We start from the raw sequence: 19,735 nt of genomic DNA, 5'->3' as shown, positions 1-19,735 counted from the left end.
ACTACTGCATAAGCCTCTGTTATGACTTAGCACAGCCATTTGTAGGTGTGCTAAGCACATTTCAGAACCTGATGAATGCCAGATGTGCCATCTGAAACAGCTTTTGATTCTCAAAAGCAAGTGGAAGACTGAAGAAAAAGAACTGGTCCATTTTCAACCTTCACATACTGATGCTAAGGAAGCCAAATAACAAATATTTGTTAATGAGACGGAAACTGCTGCACTGGAACAGCTCTCTTCATATTAAATATGTGACAAGAGAAGGCTGATCTGGGCTGAGGGGAAGATGAAGGTACGTTGACATTGAGGCTGAATAACAAAATGAAAAATATTTTTAAAATCCCATAACAGCAGTGCTCTAGCTGGAATGACGCTCAAAGACGTTGAAGACTCCCCTTTAGCCTTCACTTCTGCCACATGCATGAGAGCATGGTGTTAAAGAGACTCACACTCCACACTTCTCTTCCTGTAAAGCACAACTGATGGTTACCTGCATCCTGCTAAGAGTGCCTTTGGCTTCACCATGGCAATTCTAAAGTGCCAATACTGCAGTGGAAAAATAAACATCTCAGACACGCAAAAGAAGCCAGCAGAACAGGACAAATAACGTTTAATTACATGTCAAGGATACATGAGACACAAAAGGAAAATTGGAGGTATATACAATAAGAGCAGCTTACCAAAAGGGAACATACTCAAAGTACAAAGCATTTCTACAGAAAGACATTTTCATTTTCAAAAGAGAATGAAAACAAACAGCTTCTCACCTGATTTTTGAGTCCCTGACAAAATTTGGATCTTTCAAATTATCTTCCCATGGTAGATGGCCACTAAGCCAATGAATCATACAGTAACCCAAGATCTCCAGATCACCACGTCTCGATGGTGCTAAATATAGATGCACATACAAAAAAACCAACCATAACATTAGTTAATAAAGCACACACAGTTTAACAACAGTAAAAATTTATACATTTTTATGTTGAGACAATGCTAACACTACTTTATCTGTTACTTATGTCTTTATTTTAGCATGAAAGCTAGGAAGGAAAAAAATATTGTTCCTACATCTGGAAGGATCACTTCTTTTTCAAGCCCTTTATCAACCTCTCCTATTCAAAGACATGACATGCTGCAGTTATCCAAATTTGGGAAGCTTTTTAAGTACTCAGGTTGTGGAAAAAATAGAACAAGTTAGTGAAGTGATTGACTTTCAGTTCAAAATAGTTTTTACTTCCCTTCATCTATAAAAAGGTGAAAGTGCTGAAACCCCCACCTCCCCCAAAAAATATTCTACAATGCTGAATTATTTTATGTGGCCTGAAAACTGAACAAAGGACTGTATGAGATCAGATCCCAAAGCCTTCACAAAAAAAACCCACCTGAAAATAAACAACCCCGCCAAAACCCCACCAAAACAATTCACATACACAGTGACCACAGACTACACTAGAAATATAAATCAGCAGATCAAGTTGTCTTTGGTTATGTTCAGCTTTAAGTATCCTCAAGTATATAATAATTTTCAACAACTGTTATTTTTGTAAAAAACACTCTTATGCTAATAAAGCAAAATTTAACAAGTAAGAAAATGAAATTGATTTTTACAATAAATCCTCAGTGATTAATCAGACATAAACCTGTCCTTTACATATTCAACCTTTTCTCACTTCTTGTTTTTTTGATGTTCAGTGACTATAGGCATAATTAATTAATTAAATGACATTTTTTTTGAGTTAAAATAAAAAATACTTTCCCACCAATAACAGCAACTATTTTTCTCCTAAAAGCAGGACCTATTTTTCTATCAAGATCTACCAAGCACGACTCCATTTATACTTGGTTAATAAAAAGCAATATGCTGAACCTCTTATCTTTATAAATTAAGGAGCTCTTAACAAAGTTAACATTAAAATACAATTAGTAAAATTTAGTAAATAGAAAAAAAGAAAAATGCCAGCATAGCACATAAAGAACAAAAATTTAAAAAAAGGAAAAGCATGTTTTTTAGAATCACAAACCTGGTTTGTTTATTTGCTGCACTGAGTTTTATAAGTCCTTTCCTTATAAAAAGGGATATGCAAATGCCTATTACAGAGTTTTACATCCTTACCCACACCCTTGTGTGCATCAATACTGGTATATTCCACAGTTCCATCATGGCACCTTTTAGGATTTTCTTTATATACTTTGTGAACTCCTTCAGGACAGTACCGGTGGGCAAGTCCATAATCTACCAGGTACACCTAGCAATTCCCACAAAGCATTAGAAGATTAAAGAACCATAAATACAAAAAATACACAAATAACAAACACAACTCCCAACCATTCTCACAACTTCTTTGAAAGTATTAAGAATGGCAAGTTGTTCAACTGTGAATAATTCTCAGTATTTTATTAAATTTAACACATATGATTTGAAAACAATGTGTCAGTTAGGTTTCATTGTTTTCCACAAAGCAGTCTGATCTGGAAGTCATTTCTTGCTTGCTACAGAAGGCAAGTACAGTACAATAGTTATTACCAGTAAAATGAGATTTTAGAAAAGAAAAACAAAGCCAAGTAACATGCAAAAAAAGAAGTAATGTCCATAGAGTTATAAACACATTCACTGTGCTACCCTCTTTAAAGTCAGTTAACCCATTTGAACAATACTGCATACTACTACTTCTCAATAACAACACAGTTACTTTAGGAGAACTGAAATTACTATTTTACATCTTTCACAAGCTAAAACATTTGAGCAAGAACAAATCCATAATTTGAAACTCTAATATGCATTGTTTGAATGGTAAAGAGATTTAAAAATGCAGAAAAATGAAAGACTCCCATAAATCAAGTGGAACAATCAACACTGTAAAGACCAATTTTTCCAAGTAACAGAACACTTATCTGATGGATTTCTTGAACAAAGCAGAGGTAACAATGCAGACAGGCAAGCAAAATTTACCAGTGTGCTACATAATTTTAGGCTTCCACCTGCAAATACCTATTTGTGAGTCAATTTTTTAATCTCAAGAATTTCTCTGGAATACTAGTTAGGCCAAATAGTCAACTGTCCAGAAAAATGCATTAAAAAATCATAGAATATTAACTAGATATAAATGTCAAGCAGAAACAATGTTACTATATACATTCTTAAAAATGAGCTTCTGCTAGATTTCACAGGTTCAAAACACTTTCATTGTTGTCAAATAGAAGGTTTAAAACATGAGGAGTAAAATTCATTATAAATACCTGATTAGGGTTCTTGTAACTCAGAAGGAGGTTTGAGGCCTTGATGTCTGCATGCACATATTCATGCTCATGGACATATTCCAGGATATCAAGCTAACAAAACAAAAGTCATTTAAATGCAGTACCCAGGTCTGCCCACCAGAGGACCTGGACTCGGCACAAAAGTGGGACTGAACAGAGACATTTAAACAGGGAAAACAGATTGAGAAAACAAAATGCGTTTTTTAAACTTACTACTCTCAGGCCTAATTGTAGTACAGTTTTATGGGGAAATTGTTTTGCATTCTCTTCATACATCTTCTGAAGATCTCTGCCAAATCGGTCCATTATCATAAATCGATAGCTAAATTCAAGGAGGAAAAAAAAAAAAAATCAAAGCCAAAAAACCAGCAATTTTTATTTCTGTGTTACCTGTACTAACCAGTGATTGAATATGTCTCTCTCAAAAGAAACTGTGGGGAATACTTGAAATACAGCATTTTTTTTAACACTGTACATCAATTCTTACCTTTTTCACATCAGCTACTCAAACGTTCATCCATCAAAAGAACTGCTCTATATTCTAGTTATGCAACAAAATAACAAGTGCTCACAGAGGAAAGCATCCCTACTGTAACTCACTATAGGCAAAACCAAGCATCATCTACTTACAAAAATACATTTCTCAGATTTTTAAATAGCTTAGTGATTTAACATGTTCATGTATAATGTTCCTTTACTGAAATCTGTTGCAAACTTTTTTCGACCTACTGTTAAGAAAAAAAACATCTCACTTGCCAGAGGTGTTCTGATATTCATTGCTATAGCCAAACTGGTTCTAGAACTAGGAGAGTTCATAGTGATTATATTAAAGAAATTCATGCACTAAAACACTGAATGCAAAGTCACTTTTATTTGCAGGATTAAAAAAATGCTACACTTACTTTTGCTATCAAAATGAATTTTGTTTTTACATTAGGTTGGTTTTACAATTGAGGATCTACTGAAACTGGTATTTCTGACACTGACTGCTTTATGCAGTGAGCCACACAAAGCAGCCTGACCTGGTGTAAGCTGCCAGAGAACTACGAAAACTCCTCTGCAGCACAGCTGTTTAAAGAAGGGCCACCAGGAACAAGGACTTTTACATAAGCAAGCATTAGCATCAAAAGCCAAGTAACAAAAACCTTTCCTGGCATGGAACAATACTAAAAACTATCCTTAGACTTAAAACATATTTAACATGAGACTAGCAGTTATTCCAGCTCATAGATTAAGCCAGAAAAAGCTCCATCCCTATGGAAAATAGAAGAGATTTGAGAGAGTATTAAGTCCTTAATATCTGTGAGTGAAAATACACTTTAAGTGCACATAACAAGAAGAACTTTAGTCATATTATTCCAGGACTTGTACATTAGAAATTCACTTTCTTTTAATTACAATATAAAAAGGTTCTAATCCACATATACATAAAGAGCATCATTATTTTACAGCACTGTTCACAACAAATGAAATCTTAATTATAAACACTGTAACAAACACAAATATGAGTTACAAACAGAATACAAACAAAATATACCTATTTATATAGTCCCTAAACACACCCTTGCCATGCACATGAAAACTTGTAGCAGAAGTTAACAACATGAAGATAAGCAGAAAATAGACCTTGTAAAATAACTTAGGCTAAAAGAGATAATGTTTGTGGATGAAATAAATTCCAATATATGTCAACAAAAGATATATTCACCTGTTTCCATCTCTTTCATGCAAGCCAGAACCCCAATATCTTGGTACACCTAAATATTTCAGTTTATGGGACTTAGTCCACTTCTGAACTGAAAATACAAATAAAGTTAAGTTCATGAATTTGCATGAGTAAAGACTTACATAAAAAGGGAGTAGTCACATCACTTACAGTTTCTGCATACCTGTGAGCTGCTTATTTCATGGAAATGTATATGAAAAGTATGCAGGAAAGTTAATCACATATCCATTGTAAGGATAGAGATGCAACTCAAGTTTAAATTTGGACAATACTACCAACAGAATTACAAAGAATGTTTTTACCAAAACCCTCTAATTTACTGTATATCTGAATTCAATTTCAATAATTTAAAAATTATCTTAAAATTACCTAAAAGTATACTCAAAGTTTAACCTTACTTTTACAGGCTCTATTTTCATATATGGCTGTAGGTCATTAAAAACATTTTAACAGACTGCTTACTTTCATTTGGCTTAGCAGCTCGCATGTAGAACCTTAACTCAGTAAAAAGAGGTCCACTCTCGCTGGGTTCCTTTAAGACAATTCAAAATTCATTAAAGACTGCTGTGTTAATGCCTAATAATTATTAAAAGCGGAAGCATTCACCCTATAAAAACATACTCTTCCTCAAATGCTCTACCTGATGCTGATAAACTCACTAGAATATTTTCTTATTATAAAAGAAATTTAGCTCCAAAAGCTGTTTTTATTATAACTGGCTTGACATTAAGGGTATCAAAAATACTGTCCCACAGCAAAAGACGAAAGAAATTAACTGAAATGTATAGAAATATTAACAATTATTGGCAGAAGTTTAGCAGAGAACATTAAACAACGTTATCTCAGATTCTCCAGATTACTGCTGGATTGCATCAGTTGTAGTAGCCTTTAGTGATTTTAAAATAACACCTGAAATGATTAAATGAAAAAAATCTGAACAAAAGTTAAATCCTTATTGAACAGAAGGCATTTTGTTCCCTTCATACATTAGTTGACCAAGATAAAAATAACAGAGGATTTCAAAATTTCTCTAAATTATAAGAATTACACTAATTTTGACTTCAGAAATACCTTGTATTTAGCACATTTCAGTTCCATTTTTAAAGGACAAAACTATAGGAACCATGTATTACAAGTAAAGTTCAAGAGAGAAATTCCTATGAAAACACCAAAGATTTTAAATACTGCAAGAACAGCGGATGGGCAAGTATCTTGATTCTACATTTCCAGAACATGGTAAAGTAAAAACAAATTATCTCAATTCTTGTCATTTTTTAGTAACTGATTTTGAGATGAGCTTAAGCAATTAATTTTTGTCTAGTTACTCATAGATATCCAAATTCATTCTACCTCTGTGAAAATACCCATTTTGGAATATCCTACACTCAAAAAATAAAACATATGCAATTACTGGCAAAGAAACTCAAGAATAATACAATCACATGACATTAGATACACACCAATCTTAAATGGGTTTAACTTTTAAATGCAGATGTGATCCAGCCAATTGCTATAGGCCAGAGTGTAGCATGGAGCTAAGAGAGGCTCACTGCTGTCCAGTGGCACTGGAGCAATGCAGAGCTCAGAGAGAGCACCCTGACCATGGGCTCTGGAACATGGGATACACTGGGAGCAGACACCCCCAGCTGGACCTTGGGAGGACACGCTGGGAGCAGACACCCTCAGCTGGAACATGGGACACTCTGGGAGCAGATACCCCCAGCTGGGATACGGGACACGCTGGGAGCAGACACCCCCAGCTGGAACACACTGGGAGCAAATAACCCCAGCTGGAACACAGGAGGACACACTGAGAGCAGATACCCCCAGCCAGGACATGGGACACATTGGGAGCAGATACCCCCAGCTGGGACATGGGACACACTGGGAGCAGATACCCCCAGCTGGGACATGGGACACACTGGGAGCAGATAAACCCAGCTGGGACACGGGACACACTGGGAGCAGATACCCCCAGCTGGGACACGGGACACACTGGGAGCAGATAAACCCAGCTGGAACACGGGACACACTGGGAGCAGACACCCCCAGCTGGAACACACTGGGAGCAAATAACCCCAGCTGGAACACAGGAGGACACACTGAGAGCAGATACCCCCAGCTAGAACACGGGACACACTGAGAGCAGATAAACCCAGCTGGGACATGGGAGGACACACTGGGAGCAGACACCCCCAGCCAGGACATGGGACACACTGGGAGCAGATAAACCCAGCTGGAACACGGGACACACTGAGAGCAGATACCCCCAGCCTGGGCACCACTCCTAGGCCTGGACACTCGATTACAAAGCTACTGCCTGTCTCCACCTCCCTTTCTCCAGCAGCACTGCACTGATAAACAATGGAGCCAAGACAGCTTCCTGGCCTCTCCTTGTGAGGAGGAACCAGAAAAAACCCAAACCCAAAGACCAGACAGTTTGTGTGATCAACACACAGAAACTTTGCTACCTGCAAATTTACTTTCACAGTTAGTATATTTATCCACAATGGATAACAAATTACTAATACAGAGATTATATATGCAGAGAAGAAGGGTAAAATAGATTCTTCTATTTATTTTTTTTTTACTTGATTCTGTGTAACATTATCTATCAATACCCTAACTTATTACAATATGAATTCTCATATATAATTTTCATTTAATTTACATGGATTTCAACAATGTTGCTTTCCTACTAAAATACAGGAAAAAAAAGTAGGTGTTAAAAGTCCTTACATAATTTATCCATAAATAAATTATTCCCAAAAAAATTATGCCTCAGTGCTGAAAATTTATATCTTTCTCTGGTCAAAAAGAAAAATCTGCCATCTTTTCATGCTTGGAGAATGGATACATGATTCAACCATAGACCAGATCTTTATGTTGACCATGAAGGTGTTTTCCCACAATACCATTAATTCTACCTACAGATAAAGAAATGCATATATGATGCTAAAAAAAGCTTACACAGCATCAGCATCCAGTATTTGCCATAATAGTTCAGAAGGAGTGCAAACACAAATTTCTACAGCTTTATGCCCAGAGTCATTCAAATACATGACTTATAAAACTGAAATTAAAGTCTTATTCAAAAAGATAACAAAATGAAAGGCTAAGGAGTACATGTCAAAACCTAACAAATTCCAAGTAGTGTTTTAAGAATTCTGATCTTTTTCAGTCAGCAATGTAATGAAGTGTAATTAAACCCTGCATCCACTCCTGAACAATGACATCTGAAAAGTCCACATGTTAAAAAGCATTTCTTTTTTAATAAAAACTGTGATTCATTTCATACGGCTCAGACATCAATACTATGAGGATATGTCAAAGACTAAGACAATTTCCATCCTGCTCTAATAGCTTAATTTGAAGAACGTTACTATAGAAGCACATATTTTGTTAAACACTAGCAATTGTTCAAAGCTGTTAAGCACATTGCTTCAGCTGATGGAAAAACCAGAATCCACCCAGGCATCAGAAAATGGGCTCTTATCTGAAGTTGTGTTATACCAGATTGTAGAGGCATAATATGTTATGGGTCATTTGTGAGGCTAGCACAAAGACTGGGGCTACTCTTTATTGCCATAAAGACAAAATTATGAAAGTCAAATTAAAATTGAGTAGTCATCGGGGATATTAGCAATGGAGGTATTTACAAAATGCTGCAACAAAGTGAATCTAGCACAGGAGCAACCCAAAAGTTGGGGCAACTCTTAATTTAAGAGCCGAAAGAGAAGAAGATGGATGGGCTTCAAACTCAGGAAAAGAGGGTAACAGCAATTACACACAGCATAAAGTAATGCATATCTGATGGTTTTCCCAGCAAGTCAAACCAGATTCTTCCATGGGAATGAGATGGTGCCCTGCTTCCTGATCAGTCCAGACTGAGCAGGAGCCAGTAATCAGAAGCCACTGCCTCTCCCAGGCAAGCCACTGCTGTTATCTGCCTCTAGAACAGACGCACAATGGCCACCCCCACCCTCAAGAGGACAGGCTGGCCAGCACCCCACTGCAGGCTGGGGCTCCTGCTCTGTCTGGAATTCCTGCCCACAAACACCTAAGGCAGCAGCAGCAGCAGATCAATGTTGAAAGTGTGGCAGTCTGACATTTGCTTAGCAAGCACTGCTTTTTTCAGCAAAGGAAAACATTTCTGAGGGGGGGTCATCACAAACTGTACCTTTGATCTGCCTGAACAGAGCAAAAGCAGTATTCTACTATTTCCCTTTAGTCAGCAGATGTAAATACCAAGATTAAAGGCACATACTAACCAAAATGTATTTTACTCTAATTTAACCTAACCTTATAGTTTCAGGAACAAATGTTAAAAGCACTAACATGTACACAAAGTGGTTGGCTACTGTAGCAAGGTATTTCAGAATCATCACATAGCTTAATAAATAAAATGTTAAAACAGTGCAGTTCTGAACTGCACTGAAAAACTAATCTTCTACGCTGTGAGGTTCTTGTACAGTTCTCTGGTATTTACTTTTATTGCAGGAACAGAATCACCACCAAGAAAACGAAGGATTCTGGATCTACTATGACTATTGCCATAGTCCTTGTTTTTTACTAAGACTGTGTAGGATCTTACCATATCTAGGCACTCTGGCAAAATTTAAGAAAAAATACTTAATACCTTAGGAAGAGCAATAGCCAAATCCAAGTACATAATTTTTTTTTTTTTTTTTTTTTTTTGCCTAAAACCATAAGAAAATTTCAAGTAATAAGATGATTTTATTTTTATCCCATTGTAGCAAATAATCAAACAATCAACAGTGCTTTTTCTTCTCTGTAATCATTAGGTTTAAAAATTATGTCAATGTTATTTTGGTTCAATACAAATTAGAAGATGTATGTGGTTTATGAAAAAACATTTTTATGAGAAAACTTTTTGGAGACCTCAGGAATTAAAGTTTTGCTGTTTCTAGTCATGAACCATCTGTCAGTTTATCAACATCCAGTGGTGAGCAACAGTTCACAGAGACTCATTGCTGAATCACAGAAATTCTCCAAAAGCTAGACAGATTTCATTCATTTGGTGATATCTGTGTTGTTTATAGGAAGCAAATGAAACAGAATCTGATCCATTTCATGGATCCTTTTCAACTCCACTGATGTTCTATCATGATGTTCCTCATACACAGGAGTCCCAATTCTCAGCAGCATTCCTCTGTATCCCCACACTTTTATTTCAAACAGCACTTTGCAATTGCATCATTTTCAGAAGACGTTTTAAATTACACATTCCATTCTAGAACAAATATTTTCAACTTGAGAAGTAAAGATTCAAATGCTCTTACCACTTTTGCAACATAAGGGGCATCGCTGCCAACCGACTTTGAAGAATTAACATCAGCTGTTAAAAAGGAAGCTTTTATTAGTGGTAGGAGAGGACAGCAGACACTCACTTGTTATGCAGGATGGACAAACACAACAAAGTAACTAGTGCTGACATGAACACAGAGCAGTACCTTAGCCTTTGGTAAGACAATCACAGTATATGTGAAGGCTACTGTCTACAGATATTGCATTCTTGCATTCTCCCTTCTTTTTGAGGAGTACAGGCTGTTTATTAAATGAAGGCTTTTTTGTTTTTTAATCCAGTAACTTTTTCCTATTCAACAGTGATTCTTTTGCTTTCTAGGACTATTATAAACATACACATTTGTGAACATAAAGAAGAAAAATAAATTCCATGCTGCCATGTCACGTATCCAAAAGTGACCTTCTGTTGCTACTAAGTTGTTGGTATTTGTGACAGAAGATACAGATATGAAGAACATCAAGTTAGGCAAGTACAAAGTACAGGAACAGTCAGGGTCACAGCTTTGTGCAAATAATGGGTAAGCAGAGCAAGCTTTGGCTTGAACAAAGCAGGAATTCGAGTTGGAACTCCAGTAAATTTAGTAGCTCATTGAGTGAGGCTGAGTAAGAAGTTGAAAGCTTCTTTGGCAAAAAGCCACCCACTGGTCCTGTTTTTTCTCCTTAACCCACTTATGCTGCAGTCTGTTCATTTTAAAAGCAGGACAGATTTTTTCCTGTTTTCCAACTCAGTATGAATCCAGCACAACCTTTTGCCCAAGATGAGGAAGACTATATTATAATGACCATATTAACTTTCATCCCTTCAGAAATGTTTGAAAAATGACTAGAGTAAATGAAGCAGAAAAGTCTCAAGACCTCTCTTATCTGTTCATCTGTCCAAGTGAAAGAGCTACTAAGTATGGAACACTATTTCACTTTTAGAAGTTTTCCTTGCAACAGAACTGCAAAACAAGACCTGAACTGAGGCTCTGAACTGTAAAGTTCAACACTTCAATTTGTTTTTAGCACTGATTACATTAAAAAAAAAAAAGTATATGGCATGCCAGAAGTTCAGAAGGCAATGAAAAAATAAAAGCAATACCAAAGTCAAAATCAGTCCAAGTATTGGCTGACCAGTAGCCTCCAGATATATGCACTGATAGTTTCAGTTCAGAATTCATCATTATAAAGACAATCATGCAAAAATCCAGTCTTTCAGACAGACCAAAATTCAAATTGAAATAAATACTAAACTATCCTTTCCATGGCTAAAAAGTAATAAAGATTTTGATTTTTAAAAAGAATGAACTACCACTGAAAACTCACAAAACTAGTGCTTAAAGCGACCATTTGTCTATTTCCATCTTTTTTTTTCCAACACCATGACCCAAGCTAAGGTTCTAGCAGAAAAGTTCATGTGAAGATACCATTCTATATTCATATTTCTAACTTGGGGTCAACTTTTCATTGTTTTGAATGGGGAAAAACATCTACTCTCCATTTTAAAGAATTATCAAAGGTACTGCACTTACCAAGGTATAGGCGTCCAAAGCCTCCCTCCCCTACAGGGACACCTAATTTCCATTCTTTTTTTGCTGTGTCTGCTAGAACCTCCCCCAGACTAAACAATTCAGCAAGTTTCGTTTTGGAAGGGGCTTTTCCAGCTGTTTTCTTCTTGGGCATTTTCCCTAGAGAGAGTGAAAATTGAAAAAAAAACTTTAAAAAATGGTTACATGTTGATCCAACTTATTTTACATAGAAATCTGTTAGAAATACAAAAAAGAATGGATTGTTTAAGCACTGATTTGTTACTACAAAGATGCTTGAAAAGAAATGCAATAAGCAGTTTCATCAGCATGAATTAAAAGTGAGAAACAACTACTTTTTCCAGGCATCACAAAAAAATTTGACAGCAAAAATCTTCACAAGAGAAACTTATTACAAGACCTTGTATAATACATGCTAAAAAGATCTCAATCTATCACACTCAATCAATCACAAAACTCACAGGTCTAAACTTAGAAAAAAGTAAATTTATGAAATAAAGCTCATCAGTTTTCCCAGAGTTAAACTTGCATACTGAAAAACTGCAAGTCTTCAGTGGTAATATGAGGAATTCCTCTTAGCTGTAAAGAAACACATACTACAGAGACCAGGAATGAGAATTGCATCAGTACCATGACTGAAATGTGCATTGCAATTGCTTTATTTTGCCAAGTGCAACTTACCAGTTGTATTGTTTTCATTTATATATTTTATATCACTCTCCTAATTCAGAAATCTCACATAGCATCAATTATCTTCAAAGAAGTAAATTTGATTTCAAATATTGTATCCTTTATACATGGAACATCTAAAAGAGCCTAGTCAGAGAATAATGGACTCTGGCAGCAAGTCAGGAGACATCAGAGTCACTCAATATATGCATAAAAACAGAAAAGAAGGTGCATCATTCCAGGCCAAAGTTCTTCTTTTTTAGGGTCCTTGGTAATTTGAGAAGAGTGAATACATTACTTATATCTAAATGAGAAACTTTTATCAAATACTCACATCACAGACAGATATTGGTATTTATCAATATCTACATTGCATAAGCTTCACCATTATCACAAAACAGGATGTTTTGATTCTGCATTACTTTTCCATATTTCCACTTCCATACAGTAACATTCTTCCCTGCTATCAAGACACACCTTACACATAAATTTAAAGACTAGCTATACCCACATCATTATCCATAGTCTCTTCAAGAAACTCCTCTCTACATCCCTTTGTCTTTTTTTTTTTATTCTTCAAGGTGATACATAGTTTACTGTCTTGGAGAAAGATCTTTCCTCCAGATTTTCTACAGGAGAAAAATGAGACTTTCAAGCACCAACGACAATTCCAGCCAGCTCAGATAAGACATACCAATGAGAAAGCAATGGTGTCAAAGGGTCAGAAAGAACAGAGCAGTAGAAAAGCCTACATATCACTTACAAGAGCAGGCCAGAAAGATCACTGCAGACCTTTAGGCAGCTTGACAGGACATCTAAATCAGCAAATGGATTAAAACAAAGGGCAGACTGAAATTATTAGAAGTGCTAATGAAATAAACCAGAAGCCTGGAGCCCCAAAGCTGACTCAGATAAGGCAACAAAAAATGCTGCAAAAATCAGCAGCATTGCCCAGTGACTCAGATGTGGGACAAGATTACACAGGCTGTCATCTAAAGGATACCAAAACATATCCAAAATGAGCACACTCATCCTCAGGCTAAGAAATAACTTATTGTCAATATAAGAGCCATGCAGAGGGCTTGAAGGACTGCAGCCCCTTGATCTCTGAGTTATTACAAATAATTTGGGCAAGACTTGGACAGATGCACTTAGGTGCTTAAATGCTGGACAGATTGTTGTCAGTAAAAGAAAAATTTGTGGCCTCTCTTACAATAAGGCTAGCAAGCCTGTGAAACAAAGCTATTGATACACTCCACATCTCTGACATTCACAGTGAGACTCTTGATAGCAGCCTTGCTTAAAAAGGAATTAAATTTACTTAAAATAGCTCCTCAAGAGTATCAAAGGAAGAGCTGGTGCTTCCCTCTTCTTCCACACCCCCGCTTATTTTGTTTAACATGGTCAATAATTGTATGCCTGAAGGTATTTATTTTTTTTAAAAAAATTGTTAATGACAACTTTCCTTTATCCATAAAAGCAAAAATTCAAAATGGACATAAGTTTGAACGTCCCCAGCTGGGAACCCTGCCCTTAACAAATACACTAGATACACATACATGGTTTCTTGGCTGTCTGTATTCATACCCATCTGTTAACATGGCACTGTGCCTACTTACAAGTTGGTCAAACTATCAGTAGGCCATAGGTGCCAAACACTGATCGCTTGCAATGGGCAGCATGCACAATGCTGAGCACTCAAGCTCTTGCAAAAAAGCTGTTACCCAAGGAAATATTTAAGCAATGGCTGCACATGCTTTCACATGTATTTGGATAAAGCCATTCAAATGTCTTCTACTGACTGACACCAAAGACACCTGGACACAGCAGAAATTCTCTACATGAAAAGATAGAACTAGAAAAAAACCACAATAAAAAAAAATGACAGACAACTTAAATTGAGTGCAAATTCTGTCATTCTATATGCTTTTCAAATCATAATACAGTAAACACAAGGGGTTTGTGAAGAAACTTATGCACCAACAAACATGACATAGAGCTGTCTACTGTACATTCCAGAACTGGAATAAAGCCATCTACTTCTCCCTAAAATCACTTCTAAAAATTCACCACCACCATCCCTTCAAAAAGAAAAGAAAAAAAAAATCAAACTTTCCTCTCAATACTTCTTTCCATCAACAAAGGAAATATTTTCTATCCACAGGTATTGTGAAGTTTAATTCATTAGTTCCTGCAATCATGCTGAAGTCCTTGGAAACAGTGCCATGGATGTCAAGTACTGTACTATCATTCAAGTGTCAGACCTGACCCTACTTAGCTAAGGTGCCTGACAAGAACAATATTCAAGGTGCATGATTGTAAACAGCAGCATTTTATGTTGCTACAATGTGCTCAAAACAAAGATTTTCCTACTAACAAGTATGAATAACAGAAGTCTATTTGTCTAAACTCTCTCCAGAAGCCTCTTAGTAAGTACTACAAAGGCTTCCACCTAATAAAACACCTTGGAAGAAACAGAATGCACTGTACTTGAGATAGCACCACTGTCTGCATATCAGTGGTGTTATCTTTACAAATGTTGCCTGCCACAATTGCCACTTAAGCGATACTTGAACTCTTGGAATAAATATGAATAGCCACTTCTCAATTCTTGTTGCCATTCATTATCAACAAAACTCTGAAATGAATACAAAACAAATTTATTTTGAAGGAATTTCTGCTGTGTGTCAAGTCATACTGGTTATTTCCTGATCTTCCTCTTTTATTTTCTGGAAATTGTAATTTTTACAGTTGTTTATCTTAGGAGGATGTATTTTCATTGTCAACCCTGATGGAGCTGGTGACCTGTGCTCCTAGAGGAGCAGGTAGTTCCAGCAAGACCTGAAATCTATGTATCATTAAAACTGCTCATTAGTCAAAGCAAGAAATCCATGTCTGCCTGAAAAAAAAAAAAAAATTAAGACGAGGAGAAAACAAAACTAAGTTTTTGCTCAAGGAATTGGGAAGAAAGAACATGACACTTAAAGACTCCTGAAAATTGTAGAGCTGTTTCATGGGAGGATAAACACAAAAAATAACTGATGTGTCAGTGACTTGTCACACCAGTGAACAAAGATTTTCTTGCATAAATTCAGACATTTTGTGACTGACTGATCCCTGTCTGTGAAAACCTCTCCAATCAAAGTTCCTGATTAAGATACTGGACAGTTAGTGGCACTCACACAAGAAGGGCACTGCAGTTCTCTCCCAAAAATTTTTTTAAAAAAATCTTTTTTGACAAAATCAATAAATACCACAATTGTGGACCACAATTACTGAGAAATATGTAATCACAACAGCAGCACAGTTGACCAAGGAAATGCCTTTTTTCCTTTTTTGCTAAACAAACCAAGATGACTTAATATTTCAGAATGCAGCTTGTTCAGAGGTAGGAAATAGTCATTTACAAGTGGAATTACTGTGCTACTAATTTTAAATTGCTTTCTCAAGAATACATTACTTTGTTTAAAGTTTCTTCTAAGGTTATTTAAGGCTCTTCTGAAAATTTTAATCATCACTCATTTGCTGCAATAAAAACCAGTATTTTAATGTACCAAATCATGTCACTCCAAATCACCTCACCTCTATACCAACTGCAAAATGTGAGTGAGACACTTAAAGGCTTTTTGATAATTTAGCACACTGCATAAAAATCATCAGCTCTGAAATTCACCAGGAATCCTGCAATCCTACCTCACTTAGGGATTTTCCCCAAGAATTTAGTGGGCAGCTTGTTCCTACAGATGAGGGCACAAGCCCTTTGACACAGTAAGTTACAGGAAGCTTCACAAAAGCTCTTGTATTTTTCTTAGCCATAAAAAGGGTCCATGGATTCCCTACAAATTAATAAAAGCCTACAGTTCTTAGAGTGCTTAAGCACAAATTGAAAACTAAAGAGAACAACAGAGTTCGCCCTGTGTGCAACTGCTGAAGTCCCGAACAAGGAAGTCAAACAGAAATAGGAACTGAAGAAAAACCACAACCAATGATAGAAACCAGCTTAACCCAACTCTTACACACCAGGCCTTCCCTGATCCTAAAATCGCAGATTTTTGTGATTTGTAGGCCCGTCTTTAAAACAAAAAAAAGTTTACTTCAAAGCAAAACTCAGGAATGCCTCCCAGCCAAGGTGATGCCACACCGAGACAATCCCGAAGGTGACGAACCTCTGAAGTGGCACAGAGCAGAGCTTTTACTCAGCCTCCTCCGCCTACCTTTAGTGCTAAAAAAACAAAACACAGGAAGCAAAACAACGCAGGCCGCGGCCAGCGAAGGAGCTTTAGAGCCCACAGCCGGCAAAGGCGGGGCCCAAACCCCACGGGTGGAACTGTGCGAGCGCTGCGGGTTGGGCCGGGAGAGGAGAGGGAAGGGAAGGGAAGGGAAGGGAAGGGAAGGGAAGGGAAGGGAAGGGAAGGGAAGGGAAGGGAAGGGAAGGGAAGGGAAGGGAAGGGAAGGGAAGGGAAGGGAAGGGAAGGGAAGGGAAGGGAAGGGAAGGGAAGGGAAGGGAAGGGACCTTCCCTGCCCTTGCGGAGGAACAAGGCTCGGGCGGGCCCCGCGGTCCCACCGGCCTCCTCCGCGAGGGAAGCGGGGAAAACCGCCCGCAAGCCGCCAGAAAGGCCGGGGATGCTCGGCACGGCGAAACGGATGAGAAATAGTGCCCCAAAACTCGCCTCCAAAAAAAAACCCCAAACGTCTGCGGCCCAGAGGCAGCCGCTGGCTCCAAGTACCTCTGGGTGAGCGGGCCCGGCGCCGCTCCTTCCTCCCGCTCCGAAATTCCCGCACTGCCCGCGGCCCCGGCGGCCCGCCCGCCCCGGCGCCACCTCCCAGCATCGCCCGCGCCCATTGGGCCGCCGAGCGCGGCCCTCCGCCTCCGTCCATCCCTGGTCGCGATGCCTACTGGGAAATGTAGTCCGCAGCCGCAGCAAGTGGCCGCAGGAGGGACCGACATGGACTACACTTCCCAACAGGCACCGCGGCCCGAGATGGGCCAAGAGCTGAAGTCTTTTGCGGTCATGGAGTCGTTTGGGTTGGAGAAGACCCTTAAAACCCCTGTTCACCGCAAAACCGTGCCTAAGTACCACATCTTCAAGTTTGTGGAACATTTCTAGGGGTGGTGACTCCACTACTGCCCTTGGCAGCCTGTTCTAGTGCTTCACAGCTCCTTTCAGTGAAACAATTTTGAGAGTTATGAGAAGCGTTGGTTTCTTATGGTGCAACAAGTTTGGGAAGGCCTTTGTCAAGGTGGTAGCACAGGATCAATAAGGTTAGAAAAGATTACCGAGTCCAGAACGAACACCACCAGGTGAACGAGAGCAGGGCACTGAGCCCAGCCCTTCCTTAAACACTTCCAGGGACGGTGATTCCTCCTCCTTCCTCTGTCGGGTACAAATGTCCGCACATCCACCCAGCTGGGAAGTGAGAGAGGAGCAAGCCAGGGAATTTAGGGGATGAGGCAGGAAAATAACAGGACAATCATTTTGTTTTGTTATTTTACTGGGTGTTTCAAACTCTTAAAATGCATTATGATTTCATGGCCACTGTCCTGACATGCTGCAGTTTTAGAGGTACTAAATAGTACCAAAGTATTGTTCAAACAAAGAAGTATCATTCTGTGGTATGTTCATCATGAGGATACATAGATTTCCTTGACCACCTGGTCCACATTAAGAATACTAGAAATTTATTTTTTAAATATTAGGTGCTACTAGAGATGTTCAAGAATCTGAACTGTTCTGTACGTTCTAGGGTACTACTATTCACAGGAAAGACCAAAAGTTTGTTTGGACTGAGTGAAGAACACTAATATGGTGGTGTTTGCAGGGGTCCCAGGACGAGGGAAGGGACGAGAATCTTGACTCCATGTTTCAGAACGCTGATTTATTATTTTATATATATTATATTAAAAGAAAATTGTATGTTAAAACTACACTAAAAGAATAGAAGAAAGGATTTCATCAGAAGGCTAGCAAGGAATTGAAAGGAATGGAATGAAAATAAAATCCTGTGACTGACCAGAGAGTCTGAGACAGCTGGACGTTGATTTGCCATTAATTAAAAACAACCACATGAGACCAATCAAAGATGCACCTGTTGCATTCCACAGCAGCAGATAATTATTGTTTTTCTTTTCCTCTGAGGCTTCTCAGCTTCTTAGGAGAGAAGTCCTGGCAAAGGGATTTTTCAGAAAATATCATGGTGACACACTACCAGACATGATAGCATTTCACTTGCAAACCATCCTCTTTAGTATTGAGTTATTGGGATCATGGAACCATTTTAAAATGCTGATAGAGAAAATTGAATGAGAAATTTAATAAATATTCCACTTCTGTGGATCACATGTGAATCATATTTTTATTTAATAGAATGTAGTACTCGAGTTCTAAAGTAAATGTTCTTCACATTTCCATTCTTCCAAAATTTATAGAATTAAATGTCTTATAATTCCAGTATGTGTTCTCATTCTGCAATCTTATTTTTCTACTTTGCAACATGAGAAGAAAAATGCATATACATTGCTCAAGCACCATGTCATACTACACACAATGCATTAAAACCATAAAAAATAATTAAAAAAAAATAGTAGACAATTCCCAAATGAATGGGGAGACTGTGCCACTCCAGATACTTGATAAAAGAGTACACATGCACTGCACTCAGCTGTCCTAACTGGGGATTGAGGACCACAGATGGGAGTAGACATTAAGGTTACTGTATCAAAAATAATCACAGTATTTTCTTCAAATTGCAGACCTCATGAATGGCTAGACCACAGAAGATTTTCTTAAAAACCTTGTGGCCAGAGTCCATAAACAGTCTGAAAAAGAGCTGTAGTATGATCACTTTCCAAGGAACAAGTTTTTGATTCAGAACCTTCTGTTGCCATGCACTCACTGTGCACCTACTCTGATGTAGAAGGAATTATACTTCCCATCACACCCCCTTGTTATCCTGAGTGGGAATATACTGACACTAAGGGAAAAGTGTGTTCACTGCAAACTCACTTTTTGTCCTCCCATTCACATTTCACACTATTTTCCTCAGAGGAAAGAGGTTATATAAATTAAATTAAGGCTGTGCCTTTTTTCATCTAATGTGCTTTTATTAAGCTTTAAAAGAGTAATCACTATTCTCTAAGAATATCAGTGTGGCACTCCAGAGTTGTCTTGTTTATCCATTAATATACATTTCAAGAGAATTTAAAGTGATCTACCCAGTAACCTCAGAG

General features: G+C 37.8%; 1 protein-coding gene across 4 annotated transcripts in view; it reads right to left on the bottom strand.

The window, feature by feature from the left end:
- Positions 1-19,735, bottom strand: part of VRK1 (VRK serine/threonine kinase 1) — a 47,391-nt gene that overhangs the window by 13,944 nt on the left and 13,712 nt on the right. The window contains exons 1-9 of one of the 4 annotated variants that reach the window (XM_058026494.1): positions 17,235-17,308; positions 11,824-11,979; positions 10,288-10,343; positions 5,447-5,516; positions 4,967-5,054; positions 3,472-3,580; positions 3,238-3,330; positions 2,114-2,246; positions 768-888 (exon numbers count right to left, since the gene is read on the bottom strand). In XM_058026494.1, the coding sequence (XP_057882477.1) occupies positions 768-888; positions 2,114-2,246; positions 3,238-3,330; positions 3,472-3,580; positions 4,967-5,054; positions 5,447-5,516; positions 10,288-10,343; positions 11,824-11,974 (821 nt within the window). In that variant the 5' untranslated portion in view covers positions 11,975-11,979; positions 17,235-17,308. Of the gene's footprint in view, positions 1-767; positions 889-2,113; positions 2,247-3,237; positions 3,331-3,471; positions 3,581-4,966; positions 5,055-5,446; positions 5,517-10,287; positions 10,344-11,823; positions 11,980-13,270; positions 13,310-17,234; positions 17,309-19,735 lie in introns of those variants that run through there. The other 3 variants (XM_058026495.1, XM_058026496.1, XM_058026497.1) reach the window with 3 other exon arrangements.

The sequence above is a fragment of the Melospiza georgiana genome, chromosome 6 (genome assembly GCF_028018845.1).
Source record: "Melospiza georgiana isolate bMelGeo1 chromosome 6, bMelGeo1.pri, whole genome shotgun sequence".
In the NCBI taxonomy this organism is placed as follows: domain Eukaryota; kingdom Metazoa; phylum Chordata; class Aves; order Passeriformes; family Passerellidae; genus Melospiza; species Melospiza georgiana.
This window is presented reverse-complemented; position numbering and strand designations above follow the sequence as displayed.